Source organism: Ochotona princeps, chromosome 31, assembly GCF_030435755.1.
Source record: "Ochotona princeps isolate mOchPri1 chromosome 31, mOchPri1.hap1, whole genome shotgun sequence".
NCBI lineage: Eukaryota > Metazoa > Chordata > Mammalia > Lagomorpha > Ochotonidae > Ochotona > Ochotona princeps.
The window spans coordinates 866,436-884,786 of record NC_080862.1 but is presented as its reverse complement, the minus strand read 5'-3'; the positions used below and the strand labels follow the sequence as shown (position 1 = coordinate 884,786).

The 18,351-nt window shown below is 47.7% G+C and overlaps 1 protein-coding gene across 2 annotated transcripts in view; it reads right to left on the bottom strand.

Moving 5' to 3' along the window:
- MAMDC2 (MAM domain containing 2) overlaps positions 1-18,351 on the bottom strand; it is an 89,600-nt gene that overhangs the window by 2,781 nt on the left and 68,468 nt on the right. The window contains exons 10-12 of one of the 2 annotated variants that reach the window (XM_058657385.1): positions 8,090-8,183; positions 5,920-6,072; positions 715-974 (exon numbers count right to left, since the gene is read on the bottom strand). In XM_058657385.1, coding sequence (XP_058513368.1) covers positions 715-974; positions 5,920-6,072; positions 8,090-8,183 — 507 coding nt within the window. Of the gene's footprint in view, positions 1-714; positions 975-5,919; positions 6,073-8,089; positions 8,184-18,351 lie in introns of those variants that run through there. The other variant, XM_058657386.1, reaches the window with a different exon arrangement.

Below are 18,351 nucleotides of genomic sequence, written 5' to 3'. Positions count from 1 at the left end.
CACTCGAAGCACTCACGCTGCTAAATGTGGCTGAAAACAAAAGCCATCCATATATGCAAGCAATGATGAGTAAAAATTGCTGCTCTGGGGCCAGCACCGTGGTGTAGTGAGGTAAGCCGCTGGCTGCGACACCAGCAATCCATACAGGTGCTGGTTCATTTCCCAGCTGCTCATGTCTGGGAAAGCAGGATGGCTCACATTCTTGGCACCTGGACTCACAGGGCTCCTGGCTGTGCAGTGGCTCGGCTCTGGCAGCCGAAGCGATCGGAGACGTAAACCAGCAGATGAAAAATCTCTCTGCTGCTCCTGGCTGTCACTCTGCCTTTCCAATAAAAATAAAACAGACCTTTTAAAAAAGCTGTAGCTGCAACAACTGATGAGGCTGCTACCATCTCCTATTCAGAGGGAGGAGAGCCTGCAGGATACTGGGAAATATGCTTACGTTCACCATGGATCAAGATAAAAGCAGATTGAGATTACGAGTGCCCATCAGTTGATGCCTACATGCTCAAAGCTCTCTCTCTTCCCATCTCTCATTCATGGCTTAGATTTCATCAATATTTAAACCAATGACCTTGCTCTTAAATGAATCCTGCCTTTGGCCATGACCCTGAAAAAGAACAAAGCATTCTCTTTGACCGAAGCCAGCAGAACAAAGCACATGAGAGGCAGAGGTGCCTGGCTGCCTCTACTTGATGCTAATCTCCTTCTTACCTGGTGCCGCCTGGGGCCGCTGTACTGCACCTGTGCCCGCAGCCAGGAGATGCTCTGCTCACCCCTTTTCCTCCACAGCAGGGCCTCTCCACGGCCTCCTTCTTCTCTCAGATAAACACTCAGCAGGCCGGTGCCTGCTCCGTACATGTGGTAGAAGAAGGTCAAGCAGTGTGTTCCGGGGACTCCACGCAGAGGCTTGGACGAAAGGAGGGCTTTTTGTCCGTATACCATGTGGGAGGCTTCGATGTACATGTAGTAGCCTTCAGAGGAATTAAAAAGCAGGTGATTTTTAAAAAGGCAAATGCTATTTTGCTCTTTACACTCTGAGAATGAACTTCATAATTTTGGAGAATATTGTATACCCCAAAGAGAAAAACAAAAAATCACATTATCAAAATGTTTTTAATTTAATGGCATGTAATTTCATACGGTAAAGGTAGTTTTACGTACTAAATGGTATGAGACCGCTGATTTGCTGACTCACACCTCAGAAGTTTTCCTAGCAATTCATGGACAGAGTCAGAAGCTACAGACGCTGGCTTAGGGGAGATCATGGTTGAGTTTGCGGGTCTGGGTTTAAGTTTCGACCGTAACATTCGCTGTCTGTATGATCCTGGGAGCACGATGATCCTCTATGGGCCAGTATTCCTTGTTGGGAATAAGGATTGCTCATGCCTGTGCCGCAGGGCGGGAAGGGCTCTAGTGTGTGATACGCACCTGCATGAGCAGCACACTCACACCTCAGCTTCCTGTTCTGCCCATGTCCTGAAGGCTTGGATGCCACCTTTTCAGTCTTGAAAATCTATGCTTCAGTTTTTAAAAATGGCCTTTACAACATTCCTTTTTATTTTTATTATTGTATTATTACATATTACAGTTCCATAGGCTCTGGGATTTCCGTTCCCCTCCACAAGTCTCCTCCCTGCTGATTTCCGCTCTAGTGCTACAGTGGGTACTACTTCATGAACAGTCACAGGTCCATCATTCCACCATTGAAGTGTTTCCCGAAGTCCCCCATGTTGGAACAGGGTCCTCAGGCTTTGGCCCATCCTCTGTGGCTTTTCAGACCACAAGCAGGGAGCTGAAGGGGAAGTGGAGCAGCCGGGACACAAACTGGCATCCATATGGGTTCCTACTGCTTGCAAGGAAAGGATTAGCCAATTGGGCCACCTACAGTCTATGATATTTTGTATGATAGCCTGACTATATTAAACTGTTTGGCAATATCAACTTAAAAAAAGGTTATAAAAACAAATTTCAAAAATTAACATGTCTCATTACTTCACGCAGAACCTTATGGACAAACTAAGGAGAAAATAAAGAGATCCCAAATAATGCCCACAAATGCAATCACTGTAAGCACATCTTTTTGTAGTTTGCAGTCTTCAGGAGTGATCTACTATGTTACAGACAAAGAGCTGATGGCACAACATGCTAAGGCCTGGAAACTGGCTGTTGGAACTGGCAGGGCAACATCACTGCTCTGTGTCCTACCATTTCAGAGTGAATCATCGGCAGGCGGCAGCCGTGTCATTTCCCTTTGATACGCACCTGGCGCCAACCACTGTCACTGAGGAGGAAAACCGAACAATTTCAGTTTTGTACTCAAGCCAAGTGCATTCAACATGAAATTTACTTTTGAGCCAAACGTTAAATGCCCGTCGTCTTTAAGTACTCTGACCTCCCTTTGCTCCCTTCGGGAGGATTTGCAGCCACGGCGCCTTTGTGGCACCAAGGCTTGGTCTGGGGTGACAGCTGTGGACCCGTGCCCCGAGCACATCTGAGCGGACGCATCACTCGACAGGACATGTACGGGCAGCAGGCCACACTGCAGGTGCCTGACCACACCGCCTGGCTGGGGTGGGCCCGAATGAAACATGAGGCGAGGGCCTACGCAAGCGCACTCACGGTGACAAGACCAACCTGTGCAAGACATTTCCTTCCGCCCTTGTGATGAGCTAGTGGGACTTCTCGGGTTCATCTGCGTTTGTGTAAATAGGGAAAAGGAGAAATGCCTTGAAGGAGCATACATGGGACATCCAGCAAGTTCAATATCAATATAGAGTTATTAGACCAACTTGCATAACTAACATGATGTTAGCAGGCTTGCCACTGATCAGCACTGGGCCTCTGCTGCACACATTGTTTCCCTTGGTCCCACAGATTCTTCACAGGACCTCTGTTCCGGGAAGAGCTCAGAGGTGCGTGCACAAGCCTGCCCCATGGGTGGTTACAAAACCCATGGCGAGCGTCGCCCATTACAGCATCAAGCGCTGTCTCTGTCAACAAACAGAAACTCTGGATGGAGCCAGGAAGCGCAGCAAGGACGGTTCCACTGGCTCATGAGTTCCTGCACACGAAGAGATGATTAGCCAGACAAAATAAATGGCGTTCTCTGTGTGGGTCACTGCCTTAGCCCTGAGCATGGGGGCTCCACTGGATCTTCTGGGAGATCAGAGTCCCGACTGGTCTTTACAGAGCGCCTGGGGTGCACTGAGACCCACCCACACAGTGCAGCCCCCATTCTGGACTGGGAAGCAGCTGTTCGCCCAGTCTGTGACCCTTTTTCCAGGGCTGGGAAGCAGCCCCAGGGGCTTACGGGAACAGGCTGTGCGACATCCATAGTTAACTGCCTTCAGTCAGCTCAGAAGATTCCCAGCCTTGTGGGGTGGGGGCGAAGGAAAGAAACAACAGCTTGAGAAGAAAAGCTATGCAAGGTGTCTCCTTAAGACTGCTCTTTCAAATGCTTGTCACAAGTAGGGAGCCCGAAGGGAAATGGAGCAGCCAGGGCACGAATTGGCACCCATGTGGGATCCTGGTGGATGCAAGGTGAGGATTTAGCCACTGAGCCATAACACCAGGACCCAGAAAAGTTTCTTTCTTTTCTTAATTTTTCATTGGGAAGCCAGATATACAGAGAGGAGGAGAGATAGAGAGGAAAATGTTCTGTCTGTTGATTCACTCCCCAAGTGGCTGCAACGGCTGGAGCTGAGCCGATCAGAAGCCAGGAGCCAGGAGCTTCTTCTGTGTCTCCCACGTGGGTGCAGGATTCCAAGGCTTTGGGCCATCCTCGACTGCTTTCCCAGGCCACAAGCAGGGAGCTGGATGGGAAGCAGGGCTGCTGGGATTAGAACCAGCACCCATATGGGATCCTGGCACGTGCAGCACAAGGACTTTAGCTAGGCTTCCACGCCATGCCTTCTATTTTATTTTAGAATATTTCACCTGTTAGTCCTGATGCACTGACTCAATTGGTTAATCCTCCTCCTTGAAGCACCAGATGAAATGTGAGACAGACCAGACCATGCATGTGCCAGCAAATGCAGTGACCTAGCACAGCCTGGCTCTCCCTAAACCCAGCTCACGCGCAGGCCAGTGGGCATTTCAGTACTGCATATCTCTCATGCTCTCCAGTGCGAGCAGTGGCCCAGAAGGGGTGGCTCCCTTAGTCCCTCCATGAGGCTCACCCCCAGCCCAGGATCTTGCAAATGTACCTTTTAATACTAATACCCCAAGACAACAAATGGACACTATACAATAAGCTCAGACCCAGAGAGCCTTGGGTAGAACACTCAGAAAACAGCAGAAGCAGGTGACGGTCCAGGGTCAGCGATACTAAAGGTGAAACTGTAAATTTCCATTTAGGCATCCTGCCAAGCCTGTACTAGCCTCCCATTCAGCCTAGCTCCCCTCCCAGTCCAGCCAGGTAAGCGGAGTCAACAGAGTATTGTCCCTAGGAAGTTTCATATGTCCATTACGTCTGTTCCAGTAACCCATGTGAACAGATAGGTTGGTCTCAGCCTCACACGTACCTGGCCAGGCCTGAACACCCTCTGTCAACTTCCGTTTGCCTTTCAATGGGAACACCCCCTCTGGGTTTGGACAGTCCTTTCTGAAGTGCTCTAATGACACTGTCCTTTGGACTCTGTGTACTTAATCTGCTTGTGGGATCTCTGTCTCCCCCAGACTTAAACCAATGAAATCCTAGATGGATAAGCACATAAGACCTCAGATGGAAACAGATTGTGCTAGCTGGAGCTATGACCTCCTTGCGGCTACCTTCTGCTGGAACTCTGCCTTGACCATGAGTCCCTACTATGACCCTACTCAGCTTGAAGAAGCCAGAACAGTTGCCCTAACACCTGACAGCAGAACAAAGGGGTAAATAGGGAAATGAGAAAAGACTTGCCCCTGGCCATTTGGAGAAAACCCAGGCATTTGGAATGCCTGGTTGCCAGAGAAAGAATGCTTCTGCTGTGTTTATTGTGAAGGTGTTGGCCAGGGGCTGTGAGGCGGAGTTAGTCTGACCTGCTTCTAGTCCTGGGCTCTCTCATTCTCTCCCTCTGCTTTTGGAAACCCTGGGAATCATGTTACACAGCAGTGCTCCATCTTTGTTTCAGCTACTAGAAAGCTGGATGTCAACCTTGCATGCCTGGCCACTGCCCCACAGTGCCTTTTCTTGGCAGCCCCAGACCTGACTCCAGTCTGGGTCAGCATCATTTCGTTTTAACTTCTGTATTCTTGTGTTACTTTTAAATCTATGCTAATTAAATTATTTTTATGTATCTCTGCAGCTTCAGAAATATTTATTTTTAATTTTTATAGATTTATTTATTTTTATGGAAAAGGCAGATTTACAGAGAGAAGGAGATAGAAAGATCTTCTGTCTGTTGTTTCACTCCCCAAGTGAACACAACGGCTGAAGCTGAGCCGATCTGAAGCCAGGAGCCAGGAGCTTCTTCTGGGTGTCCCAGGCGAGTGCAGAGACCCAAGGCTTTGAGCCATCCTTGATTGCTTTCCCAGGCCACAAGCAGGGACCTGGGACACGAGCTGGTGCCCATATGGGATCGTGGCACATGCAAGGTGAGGATTTAGTCACTAGGCTATCATGCCACGCCCCAATATTTGTTTTTAAAGTATTGTTTGGTCCAGGTTCTATGCTGAGGGATATATGCGTGTTATCTCCAACATCCAGGTGGCATCACGTCCCTTGTAAGGTGATCTGCACCCTGTGAGCAGCAGTCTCCATAAGCAATGTAAGTGGAAAGGATTCTCAGTGTACCGACTGAATGACCCTGGATGTGTAGGAACACGTGTGTAACTTGTCCTAGTCTTGGGACCTGCATTGCCAGTTCAAAAGGCAGTGCAGAATATGCTAATTTCAGCAGGTTTCCTTAAGACACAGCACCACGTGGCGTAACTCACCTACCCCAGTCGTGTGGTCTCCCTGGGGTCCCGTATAGGAGGTGGGCGTCTCGCCCCTCCTCCTGTGCCAGCTGCTCCGGTTTTTCTCCTCCTGAGTAAACACACATTCATCCTGTTCGAAAGTGCACTCTCCAGGCGCGGGTGGGAGTCTCTCTGCAAAGGAAACAGCAGGTGTCACAGGGGCGGGATGCTTGCCATGAATATGCATGACATGGCTTCCTGGCAGCCAGCACTGCACCCGAGTATCAGCTGGCATATGCCAGGTGTGCAGAGCGGCATCCACCCTCAGCTCCTGCTTCCAGCTGGGGTCTGCTGAAGACCAACGGTCCTGCCACAGGGGCAGAGAACAACCAGAAACAAATCTGAAGCGCTGAGCCAGCACGCCCTTGGCCTGGCGGTTAGGATACTGGTTGGCTGACCAGTGTCTCACCCTGGAGGCCTGCTTGGACTCCAGCCCTGGCCGCTGACTTCTGCTGCCAGCTGATTCAGGCCCTGAGCGACAGCAGCGACGGCTCAAGTAACCGCATTTGCACAAAGACCACCCCAGGTCAGTGCTGGCCACCAAGGGCTTCTGGGGAGCAAATCAGTGAATGGAGCTTGCTTCCCCGCCCTCTCTGTGCCCGCCACCAACTATAGGATTAGAAAATACTGCGCTATTTTCAAGAAGAAGTTTCTTCATGTGCATGAACTTTCAAAGCTCTGAAACTGGAAAGAAGGAAGATGATAAGATTACGTAATGCGTGAACGTTCTTCAGAGGTGCAGATGAGTGGAGTCGCGCCCCCAGGCCAGCCCTAATGCTGTGCTGGCAGAAGGCGAGCCCATGCGGAAGCCAGGTGCACCTGCAGGGGCACAGCTCCGAGGGACACAGGAGCCGGCGCTCCGCACCCCAGCATGCCCAGTGCTCCCGGGAATGTTAACAGTGCCCCGGGGGCTGGTGAGAATTACAGGACACGATGGGCAAAGCATTCAGGGCATGAAGGGCTTCATAAATATCAATTCAAAAAAATTTTTTTTTTTTTGCTACCTAGATGGTTGCTATCACTTCCAAATACAAATATTTATGTCTTTGGCTGTTGCTTTTAAAACTTTACTTATTATTAAAGATTTATCTTTTATTTTTATTTGAAAGGCAGAACTACAAAGAGAGAGCGAGAGGTCTTTATGTGCTGGTTCAGTCGCCAAGTGGCCATGCTGGCTGGAGTCGGGCTGGTCCAAAGCCAGGCACCAGGATCCTTGTCTGGGTCTCCCATGCGGGTACAAGGACCTCTGCTGCCTCCCCAGGCCATTAGCAGGATGCTGGAATGCAGATACTGGCACCACAGGGTGAGGCTTAGCTTGCTATACCATAGCCCCTAATAGTTATCATAATGTTTGTATTTCCTAATTTACTGGAGACTTCTCCTTTCACTGAGCTTGGTTATTTACCTAAACTGTTAACAAATTTCTCTAATACTTAGCCTGCTTTTCACGTCTTTTACGTAACAAATGTTTTGCTACATTTGATTTTGACTAGCACTACTAATGAAACCTTATTCCTTCTTAAGCTTTGAGTACGGAAATTTTTATTGTACTATACTTGTAGTGCTGACAAAAAGCCAAAAATAAACTGCCTTTTAACTAAATAAACATGAAGAGTATTCTCTGGTGCAGACTGGTATTATTATTTTCCTGTTGAAGAAATCAATATAGGGCCCTTGTGGCCAGCAAGCGGAGCTGCTTCCAGACAGCCCGCATTTCTTACAGCTTGGTGACCTGGAGGCCCTGCTTCTGACCCAGCTCTCCGCTGATGCGGCTGGAGCAGTAATGGCAGACAGTCCTGTCGTTCAGGCCCCTGGCCCTCTCTGGGGAGTGCCGGGTGCAGGGTCCCAAGGCTTTGGGCCGTCCTCAACTGCTTTCCTAGGCCACAAGCAGGGAGCTGGATGGGAAGCAGGGCTGCTGGGATTAGAACCGGTGCCCATATGGGATCTTGGTACGTTCAAGGAAAGGTCTTCAACCACTAAGCCACCATGCTGGGCCCTGGGATGTCATTTCTAAAACCTAAACCCAGTTATTCAGTGTGGCCGCGAAGCTCTTCTGCCAAGAAAGCAAAGGGGGTACGTGGTTCTCAGGTGAACCAGTAGTGCCACATACAGGCCAGGGTGGCAAAGCGAAGCGGGACGATCTTCTTACCTGAAGCCCAGCAGCTTCCCAACTGGATTGTAATGTCATCCAGGGCTACAAGTCCACAGTCCCAAGAACTCTTGCACAGGCTCATGAAAACCACCTGCAATTCATAAAAATATAGCTGTGAGTTGTGGGAACTGAGCACAGAAAACTCTTACAACGCGCCAGTTACTAAGCACTCCATGAGCGATTACAAGCAGCTCTGTCCACACAAACAGGAGGCGATGCTGCCAAGAGCGCACTCACCATGTTTATGCGGCCCTGGAAGGACAGTTTTTAAGGGAGATTTATTTATTTTTATTGGAAAGTCAGATATACAGAGAGGAGGAGAGGCAGAGAAGAAGATCCCCTGTCCACTGATTTCACTCCCCAAGCGGTTGCAGCAGCCAGAGCTGCGCAGATCTGAAGCCAGGAGCCAGGAGCTTCGTCCAGGTCTCCCACATGGGTGCAGTTCCAAGGCTCTGGGCCGTCCTCAACTGCTTTCTCAGGCCACAAGCAGGGGGCTGGATGGGAAGTGAAGCTGCGGGATTAGAACAGGTGCCCATATGGGATTCCATATGTGTGCAAGGTTAGGACTTTGGCCACTAGGCTACCGTGCCAGGCCCAGAACATTATTTTTAAAGCACTGAATGTTGTTATGCTAAATTGTTTATCCTAGTGTTTAAAGGAGTGGCATTTCTTAAAGAATTGACAGTATAAACGAGGAAAGCAAGAGGTTAAGTGGCTGACGGTGAAAAGCTGGTTGGATTTTAAATATTCTTCCCAGAGAACACACAAGCCACACACTGAGAGGATGGTTTTCCAAGTGTTCTTCGAACATTTCCAGGACAAACACTGCTGGCTTTCTGGTGGTGTGTTCCATTCACACTGCGGGCGCGGTCCCCGTGACCTGCCCTCTGCCAGCCTTGTTCCACTTCCACACACAAACCTACGTCTCCGTTGGTGTCACCAACCAAAGCCACAACCGCGGCTTCCGTATCAGCCCACACATTTTAATTGCTGCATGTGAGGGAGAAATCAATCCAACCTGTAAATTATGAAATTCACGGGGCCAGAGAGAACTTCTGAATTTCTTCTCATTAGGCCAATTTTAGAGGCTACTTTTCATAACAGTATGAGTAAAGAGAAGTTTAAAATGCTTATATTACAGTTCTGCTTATATTTGCAGTTCTCAAAATGCTTTATGTATATAACTTAATATTGAATTAGTACAAGCTCCTACTGTCCCTATCTAATCCCTCATATATAGCTCTCAATTCAAGGACAAAGAATGGTAAAACTGAATATAAAACCCAACTTACGAATAATGAAAACATCTGACTTTTTTTAAGTTTCTAATATTCAAAAATGTTACATCTTAAATTTCCATTATTAATAGGATCCCTTTTTTCTTTTTTGCTTTATTTATTTTTATATGAAGGGTAGTTTTAACTGAGAGAATGAGGGACAGAGAAGGTCTTCCATCTGCTGGTTCACTCCCCCAAATGATGCAGAATCAGAGCTGAGCTGACCTGAAGCTGGGAGCCAGGAGGTTACCCACAGCGAATCCTCTGCCTTGCAGCCCTGGAATCCCGTGTGAGCGTTGGTTCACGTCCCGGCTGCTCCACTTCCCATCCAGCTCCCTGCCTGTGGCCTGGGAAAGCAGTGGAGGACAGCTCGAGACCACGGGCCCCTGAACTCATGTGGGAGACCTGGAGGAGGTTCCTGGTTCCTGGCTTCAGATTGGCTCAGCCCTGGCCATTGTGGCCATTTGGGGAGTGAAACAGCAGATGGAAAATCCCCTCCCTGTTTCTTGTCTCTGTAAATCTTACTTTTATACACACACACACAAATACACACATATACTTATATGTAAATGTTTCTTTAATAAAAGAGTTTAGAAATTTCATTGAAATTAAGTAAAATTGAAGTTTTTATTTTTTTAAAGGTGTGTATGAAAGGGCTCGATACCACGTGTAGTTCGCAGTTACTGAATAAACAGAACACATAAGATTCACAGCAGCTCCACACTGAAGAAAGTTCTCCTGGATACACCTATGTTCCGTGTGCATTTTTCTGTATTAATCTTCTTGTGGATCGAAGTAAACTTTAGTTATGATTCATACGGCTGTGTTTTGACAGCCCTCACTCTATTTTGAGCTTATCCTTGTGACACACTCGAGCCAGTGGCTGGCTGAAAGAGAGGTGCCCATTATTCCCACACGCCGACACACAGCTACACCATCAGACACAAACGACATCCTTCAGATTTGAGACTTGAGCTAAGGTTGACACCTGGCAGCTGAAACAGCACACCTTCCAGGCAATAACGGCTAAGCCCTCCGACTGCCACCTAATTAGGACTCCATCTTCCTGCAAGAATTCACCCTGAGGAGGCATCAGATGCCGAAGCTCTCTCAGAGGGAAAAACCATTTGTTTCACTGCTGAGAGAGCAACAGTCGCCAGACCCATTGCACATCGGCTTGAAGGGGTGTGCCCACCAGGAGCATTTGGCCAGCGTCCTCCAAGGGTACATGGTGCTTGATTCATTAAACCGTTATATGCCTAAGCACTCTTCTCTTATCTATTTTCCCTGACATTCTCACACATCCATTTCGCTTGTTTGCTTTTTGGCGTCTTGTGATTAAGCAATTAATTCAGAGACTCTGTCTCATTTGGCTTGCCCTTTGACTGAAAGATAAAAAAGAATCCTTGAGGTTAAAACTGCCACCAGGCATTAGAGAAAGTGGTTACTCCGGCTGACCTAGCACACCAAAACTGCCATCTCCTTTTGAGGGGGATGGAATGAGATGTTGAAGATGTTTGGGATAACAACAGGCTGTTAAGTTGTACCCCTCTTAGAGCTTTCCCACACTTGAACCACTAGTTGGCCCACATGATCTGCCTGATAAAAGACCCCATAGTCCATCAATTACTGATTACATTCAAACTATGCCTTCAAGCCTGGAATTTAATTGATGGTTGTCTATCAGCACCCCAAGACACAAAAGAAACATGACAAGATGAGCATGTGTGGTCTATCAAGATCATTTTCCGCCCACAGAGCCTGGGTTCGAGTCCTGCTTCTTCCTAATACAGGCCCTGGGTGACAGCAGATGACAGGAGATGGATCCTGGCACTTCTGTTGGGGACGTGGCTGGAGTCCTCTGCTGCCGGCTCCAGCCTGGGCCAACCTTGGTTGTGGCGGGCATTTGAGGGGCAAACCAACAATGAAGGATTTCTCTGCATCCATCTTACTGGTTTTCAAACAAAATTTTTGAAAAAATTAAAACAATGTGACAAAAACGAGAATCATCCATTGATTATATACTTAGAGGGATTAATCTCTTGTGCATCTTATAGTTCTTTCTGAAAAATAGAACTTACATCATCTTGGATATTACTTCAGAGCACACTGAACATGTCTAAAGATTGAAAAAGAATCTTAGCTAAAATCTAAATTCATCTCTATACGAGAGAGAAGATGACATCTTAAGTGATGTCTCTTAGACATGGGTTACTCATTTCACACAAATTCCTAAAAAGTCAGGAACAAATTAAGTTTGTGTAAATTAATCTGTACTAAAAGTTCCAATCCATGGTTAACTTGTAGTGCGTTGAATTTTTTTATGAAGAATATTAATTGTCAAGAACACCCCTTTAGGCTATCTTTGCAACTCAAATAGGCACTGAATGTTTAGAGATCTATGTAATAATTGGAGCATAGTTATGTAAGACTTAACTCACTTTTTATTAAACTCTAAACAGGATTTGCACATGCTTTTTCGCCACAACAGGGTATTTCAACCACAGCATCGTGGACAGTTTTGAGCCAGATCCTCCCTGATTGAGGGAGAATGCTTTGTTCCTGGGAGCAAGCCTGGCCTTTACCCACTAGATGCCAGTATTACTCCCAAATTGTGACCATCAAGAACGTCTCAGACATTGCCCAGCACTCAGTGAGCGGTAAGAGCTCGCCATCCTGAACCTCACTAGTCAGAGCGGTAGGAGATGGAGATGAGGACCCACAATCCCACATGCTAACCCTTCATAATGCTAAATATGTCAAACACATTCAGAGCGGCTGCCTCATTCTGGGATTCACTGCTCACAGCAATTCAGTTCTTTACATTACTGAAAAGGCTTGTTTGTTTACCTGAGACAGACAAAGTGAGTGAGCTCCCATCTCAAACGCCCACAAAAGCTGCGGCTGAGCCCAGGCTGCAGCCAGGAGCTGAGAACTGGAGATGGATCTGCCAGTGAGCGAGGAGAACCCAACCTGCCGGAGCCACTACCTGGGGCCTCTCAGGTCCACAGCGCGGGAAGCTACTGAGTCAACAGCCAGAGCTGGGGATCAGAGGCACTCAGTCACCTGAATGTAGAATTGGGACATTCTAATCAGTTTCTTAACTTGTAGGTCAAAAGCCTAGGCCCAGGCAGGTGTGGTGGGGCAGCACATTTCAGATGCCACCTGCCAATGCTGGCATCCCATATTGGAGCATCCGCTTGAGTCCTGGGGCTGCTCCACTTCCTACCTAGCTCCCTGCTAAGGTGATGGGAAGGCAGCAGAATATGGCTCAAATACTTGCATCTCTGCCATCCACATGGGTCATATTTTGACAGAGTTCCAGGCTCCTTGCTGAGGCTTGGTCCAGCCCTGATCATTTGGGAAGTCAATCAGCAGATGGAAGATTTCCGTCTCTCCCTCACTCCGTGTTACTCTGCCTTTAGAATATGTAAATTCATCTTTTAAAAACAAATGGTCAGGACTTGTTCATAGTTTGTAAACAGATTAGACTGACCGAGCGCTGTCTTTCACCCCTGGGTGACCAAGCTTCACGCTTACCAAACTGCAGTAGTCAAGCGACCCAGTTCTCATTATTTCCATCTTCTTCCTTGTCAAATAAGAATGTGCTAACTTTCTAGAAACAACATAATGACAAGCAGGAGAACCCAAAACACAACTCTGCAAATTTTCTCAAGGTGTATAATTTCAAATCTCCTCTAAAGGCCTTTGGGACTGTAGGATGAAGGGAGAGCCTACACGGAGGTCCAGTTGCAGTGGTTGGTTAGTTGCTGGGGCCAGGAAAGTTCCTGGTTGAAGCAGCCAGAAAAGGACAAGGGCAGGCGCAGGTGGGCCAGGCGCCCACTCTCTCAAACCACATCAGGTTGGGTTCGGAAAGAGTCAGGGTTAACGACTTCGGCTTTATGATGTACTGTAGTTTAAGGGTTACTCAACACAAGGGAACAGGATTTGCCTCAAAGGAAAGCTAGCTTCATAAGGAACTGTGGAATATGAGAAAATAAAATCTTCGATGGATAGTTACAAGGCTACTCTGTATGAAAGAACAAAGTGTTGGCTGAATTTCACTGCCTTTTAAAGGAGCTTCCATGACCTACTTGGCGGACATAGTAGACAGGTACCTTACAAAAACTGAATTGCCTCAACTGAGACCTATAATTAACATATAAACGACAGTTTCCATAAATGGCCTTCTGTCTTAAGATAGAAACATTTCAATCCAATGCCAGCACTACCATAAATTACTCATGTTCATAAAACAAACCTATTTAAGTTCTTGTGAGCGGTGGACCTCAACAGTTTACCAGGCAGCATGATTCTGGGTTAAATTTAACTTTGCCTCTGATGAGGTTAAACTCCTCTGAAGTCATTTGCACAGATAAATTTGGACATGCTGACTACAGAGCTGACGGAATAGTTATTCACAAATCACTATAATTCAAGTCAGTGAAATTCCAGAGCCCTTCATTAAGATACTACTGGCACGACTGCAGTATATACTAGAAAACGTAACTGGATTTATTTATTTAACTGCTAGTTTTAATAAAAATCAAAAATACAAAAACATAAAGCAAAATAAAACCAAAAACTCCAATAATAAGAACTAGGCATGAAGGGTGGAATTTTGACAGATCCCTGGAGGCTGGCTGACTGGAGCTTTATCTAACAGAGTGAGTGTGGGACTGAGCCTTCTTGGGACCTGGCCATATTTTAGCAAATTGCTGCTCCAGTGTAACAGCACGCCTCCTGCAGATGCTATATTTGGTCTGCATACTACACAAAAGACAAAATGATCATGTGTTTTTAAATACGCCTTTAGCTGACCCACAGTTTTTTCTTAACAGACCCATCTGTTTTGCCTTTTCTTTTTTGAAAGAGCCATCTGATTTAATTCAACTTTTGGCTTTGAAGAACAAACACTGCCCAGCTCCCAGCTCTCTCCAGAGCGAAAGTCTTCCTTGCTCAGGGAAGCCCTCATTCTGAGGGTGGGGGAATCGTGACCACGGAACACATGCCCACAGCCCATCCTTTCGTGGTTAATCGGGTGGTAAACATCCAAGTCACTCAACTCATAGACTTCAAAACCTGCATTATTTTTCAGATCTTTTGGGCTGCTATGATGGGAAGGGAGTTTCCAGAAGCAACTGTGGAGTTGGTCATATATAAGCTGCCATAGCCAGGCTTGAAGGCCTTAATCCACTGAGCAACCCGATTCATCATCTTCTTTGGCTTTCGCCTTTCTCAATAAGGAATCTGAAAAGCATGATCTTGCGAGTCTACACTGAACAGCCCTGGATATTTGTTCACAGCCAGCTTCCTCTCATGTTGTCCTACAACTGTTATGTTTTTAGTGTTTGGCTCTGAAAACATTACCCGAGGCAGGACACTCAGGCAGGCCGAGGACATGGAACTGTAGGATGTCAGAGGGTCTGCGAGCAAACATTTTCTGCCCTCCCGCCTGTCTCAAGTCTGTTTCCCTTTCGGACCAGGGTAAGCATAGAAACAAAAAGTTCTCTTCCCCAATCGAGTATCATAGAAAGCTGAGCCCCTGTACCTCAGAGTAGGCCACAAGGCCTAGAAATGTTACTCAGACGTGTCTGTGTAAGAGCTGGCGACGGGCTGGAAGACCATCACACACCATTCCAGAAGGAGCCTGCCATGCCGTGGGGGAAGGAACACTACAATGAGGATCCCAAGGAGAATCCGCACAGATAGACCTTGCTGGCTGTCTCACTTGGACAGTTACAGCCACCCCCACACACACCTTTTTTTTTTTTTTTTTGTCCAATCACTTCTCTCCGTCTGTCCATGCTTCATGGGATCTAAGCATGAAGAGCTTTCTTAGGTCTCTGGGCCCTGTTTCTGAAGGCTCATGTGTCATATGAAACTTTCTTTCAACCAAGCTCACACTTCTGCCTTGCTAATGCACCTTTTCCTGCAGCAGTGCCACCTCCCAGTGTCACCCAGAGCCTGGAGCTGCTGTGGGCTCTGGCTGGCTTTCAGACCCAGCCAACCCGGAGCCACTCCGAACTGTACCTCCTCTCACCTCCACAATGCCCTTGTCTCCTTAAATGATCGTTTTACGTGCCCACTTCGTACTGAGAATTTAAGCCCTTAGGAAAGAATCCCTGCACCTCCCCAAGCCCACAAATACATTCTCATCTTCATTTGCGCCATTTATCACTTCCTTGCCTTTGTATTGGGAACAAAATCCGACACTAAGTTTGTGTTCTTTTCATCATGCGGCATGGAGAACTAATCCTACACAATTAATGCTGAGGAATCAAATGAAAGTAAACATGAACAATTTCTAAAAAGGAACCGTAGACGAAGCAAGATACTGCCATCCTCAGTGTTTCATCCTCCTACTGCATGCCTCAATCCTGAGGTCAGACTTACACAAACCGCTCACTCTCACGGACACACAAGGAGGCATGAATGCCTTCCTTCTTGAAATCACACTCTTGGGGGAAGGAGGGCTGCTGGCCATTCAGTGGCTTCTAACAGGTCTCCAGGCTGTCTAAGATCTTGTATGTAAACAGCAATGCTGGGGTAGACAAACAATACAGTCCTCCGGTCCACCCTCAGTCAGACACTTCCCTGACCACTGTAATGTAACAGGATGACCAGCTCATGCCCACGAATGGACAACACGATGACAGCGACTCCAGGGGCTCCTGGGAAGGAAGAAACGTGTGTGATGTAACGCTTGCAAGGTGAGGATTTAGCCAGTGAGCCAGCATACCGGGCCCAAAGGAAAGGTTTAAAGTAGAAATGTGAATCACAGACGTAAACTTCTACTTTTTCTTTCCCTAAAAGGAAAAGATTATTTGAAGAGGAAATAGGCACGCCTCTCCATAATGTGTTGCACGATATTCAGATACAATTCCTGCTATTCAGATGACTGAAAATACAATAGCAGGTAGGAGAGGCTTAGGGATCATCTTAAAACATGGCCTTATTGCATCCAAATATGATAGAAGCTTTGGATTTACATTGTTTTTTTTTTTAAAAAGAGTTATTTTATTTTTATTGCCAAGTCAGATATACAGAGAAGAAGATCTTCCATATGATGTTTCACTCCCGAAGTGAGCACAATGGCCGGTGCTATGCCAATCTGGAGCCAGGAGCCAGGAATTTCCTCCAGGTCTCCCACGCGGGTGCAGGGTCCCAAGGCTTTGGGCTGTCCTCGACTGCTTTCCCAGGCCACAAGCAGGGAGCTAGATGGGAAGTAGAGCTGCCGGGACTAGAACCGGCCCCCATATGGGATCCTGGCATGTTCAAGGCGAGGACTTTAGCCACTAGGCCACCACGCCAGGCCCTGGATTTACATAGTTAAAATTGGAGACAAGATTTAAAGCCAAACTTCCAGATTCATGATCTAGGGCTGTTTATTATCCAAATTCCATTCAAAGACACAAAACGCCAGGCAGTGAGTTATGAAGAGTTCAAAGAGGAAGGGGTGCTTGAGGCAGAATGTGAGAGTGGGTTAAGATTTTTGTAACTCCTGGTAGCAGATCGCTGAGAACGACTCGGCTGTTGATGAAGCCTTTGGAGGAGTGCTGGGGGAGGAGAGCAGGAGGGCAGAGCAGGGACTGGAGGAATGGGAAAGCACACGGAACACTAACTGCAGATGAATCTTTCAAGGAGTCTGAAAGCTGGCGGAATGGGACAGGCTGGCAGAGTCAGTGGGCACTGAGATGAAAGGAGGTTTGTTGCTCATTTGTGTTGAATGCATGAGACCAACATATGTTGGCAGTGCGTAAAGGACTAATTGGAGATCGAAGACTTATGAGAGAGGGAATAATTTATGAAATAAGGTCTCAGAGGAGGGAGGAGAGTAAGATCAAACAGATGTGGAAGGGTCCGTTTTGATTAAGTCAAAGATAACGCATCTTTGTCAGATGGATCAGGAGATAAGGAGAGGCCGGTGAAGAGTCAGAGAGCCCGAAGTGAAAGGGCACATGTTGTATGCCCTCACCTCCTGGAAGAGAGACCCAGGAGGTCACATCCTGAGAACGAGGCAGGGAGGCGCATGTTGGATGCCCTCACCTCCTGGAAGAGAGACCCAGGAGGTCACATCCTGAGAACGAGGCAGGGAGGCGCATGTTGGATGCCCTCACCTCCTGGAAGAGAGACCCAGGAGGTCACATCCTGAGAACGAGGCAGGGAGGCGCATGTTGGATGCCCTCACCTCCTGGAAGAGAGACCCAGGAGGTCACATCCTGAGAACGAGGCAGGGAGGCGCATGTTGGATGCCCTCACCTCCTGGAAGAGAGACCCAGGAGGTCACATCCTGAGAACGAGGCAGGGAGGAGCATGTTGGATGCCCTCACCTCCTGGAAGAGAGACCCAGGAGGTCACATCCTGAGAACGAGGCAGGGAGGCGCATGTTGGATGCCCTCACCTCCTGGAAGAGAGACCCAGGAGGTCACATCCTGAGAACGAGACAGGGAGGCGCATGTTGGAAACTTGCTAAGAGAAATGGAAAGTGGTTGTGGACACCTGGGCTGGAGAAGGAGAGAGTCAGTGAGAGAGAGGTTTTCCCAACAGCACAGCGTGGATGCTGGCCGTCAGTCATGCGTGCTCCATTTGTGCTGAGAGTTCCTAGGGATCAGAAAGGCCCGGGGGCGGGGAGGGTCTGAACTGGAGCAACGTTAGCACTGACCTGGGCGTAGCATGGATGTTAGGGAAGCCGTGCTGGGGGCGGGAAGGGTCTGGGAGAATTTTGGGGAGGGCTGGTCAGACCTGTCCTTGGCAAGAGCAGTTAGGAGGACAGGCTGTTTCTGAGGGCAGAGTCACAGCTTTTGTTTTCACAGATAGCACAGCAAGCTCAAAGCAGACTCAGTACATGTGACAATGCAAGTGTTTTACCGTTCCCTGCAGAATCCTCTCACTGCTGGGGATTCACACCCAGAATTCCTTGCAGGAGGAACTGAACAGGTGCTATGCGTCAAGATGGCCTCTTATTCTCAGGAAAAAACA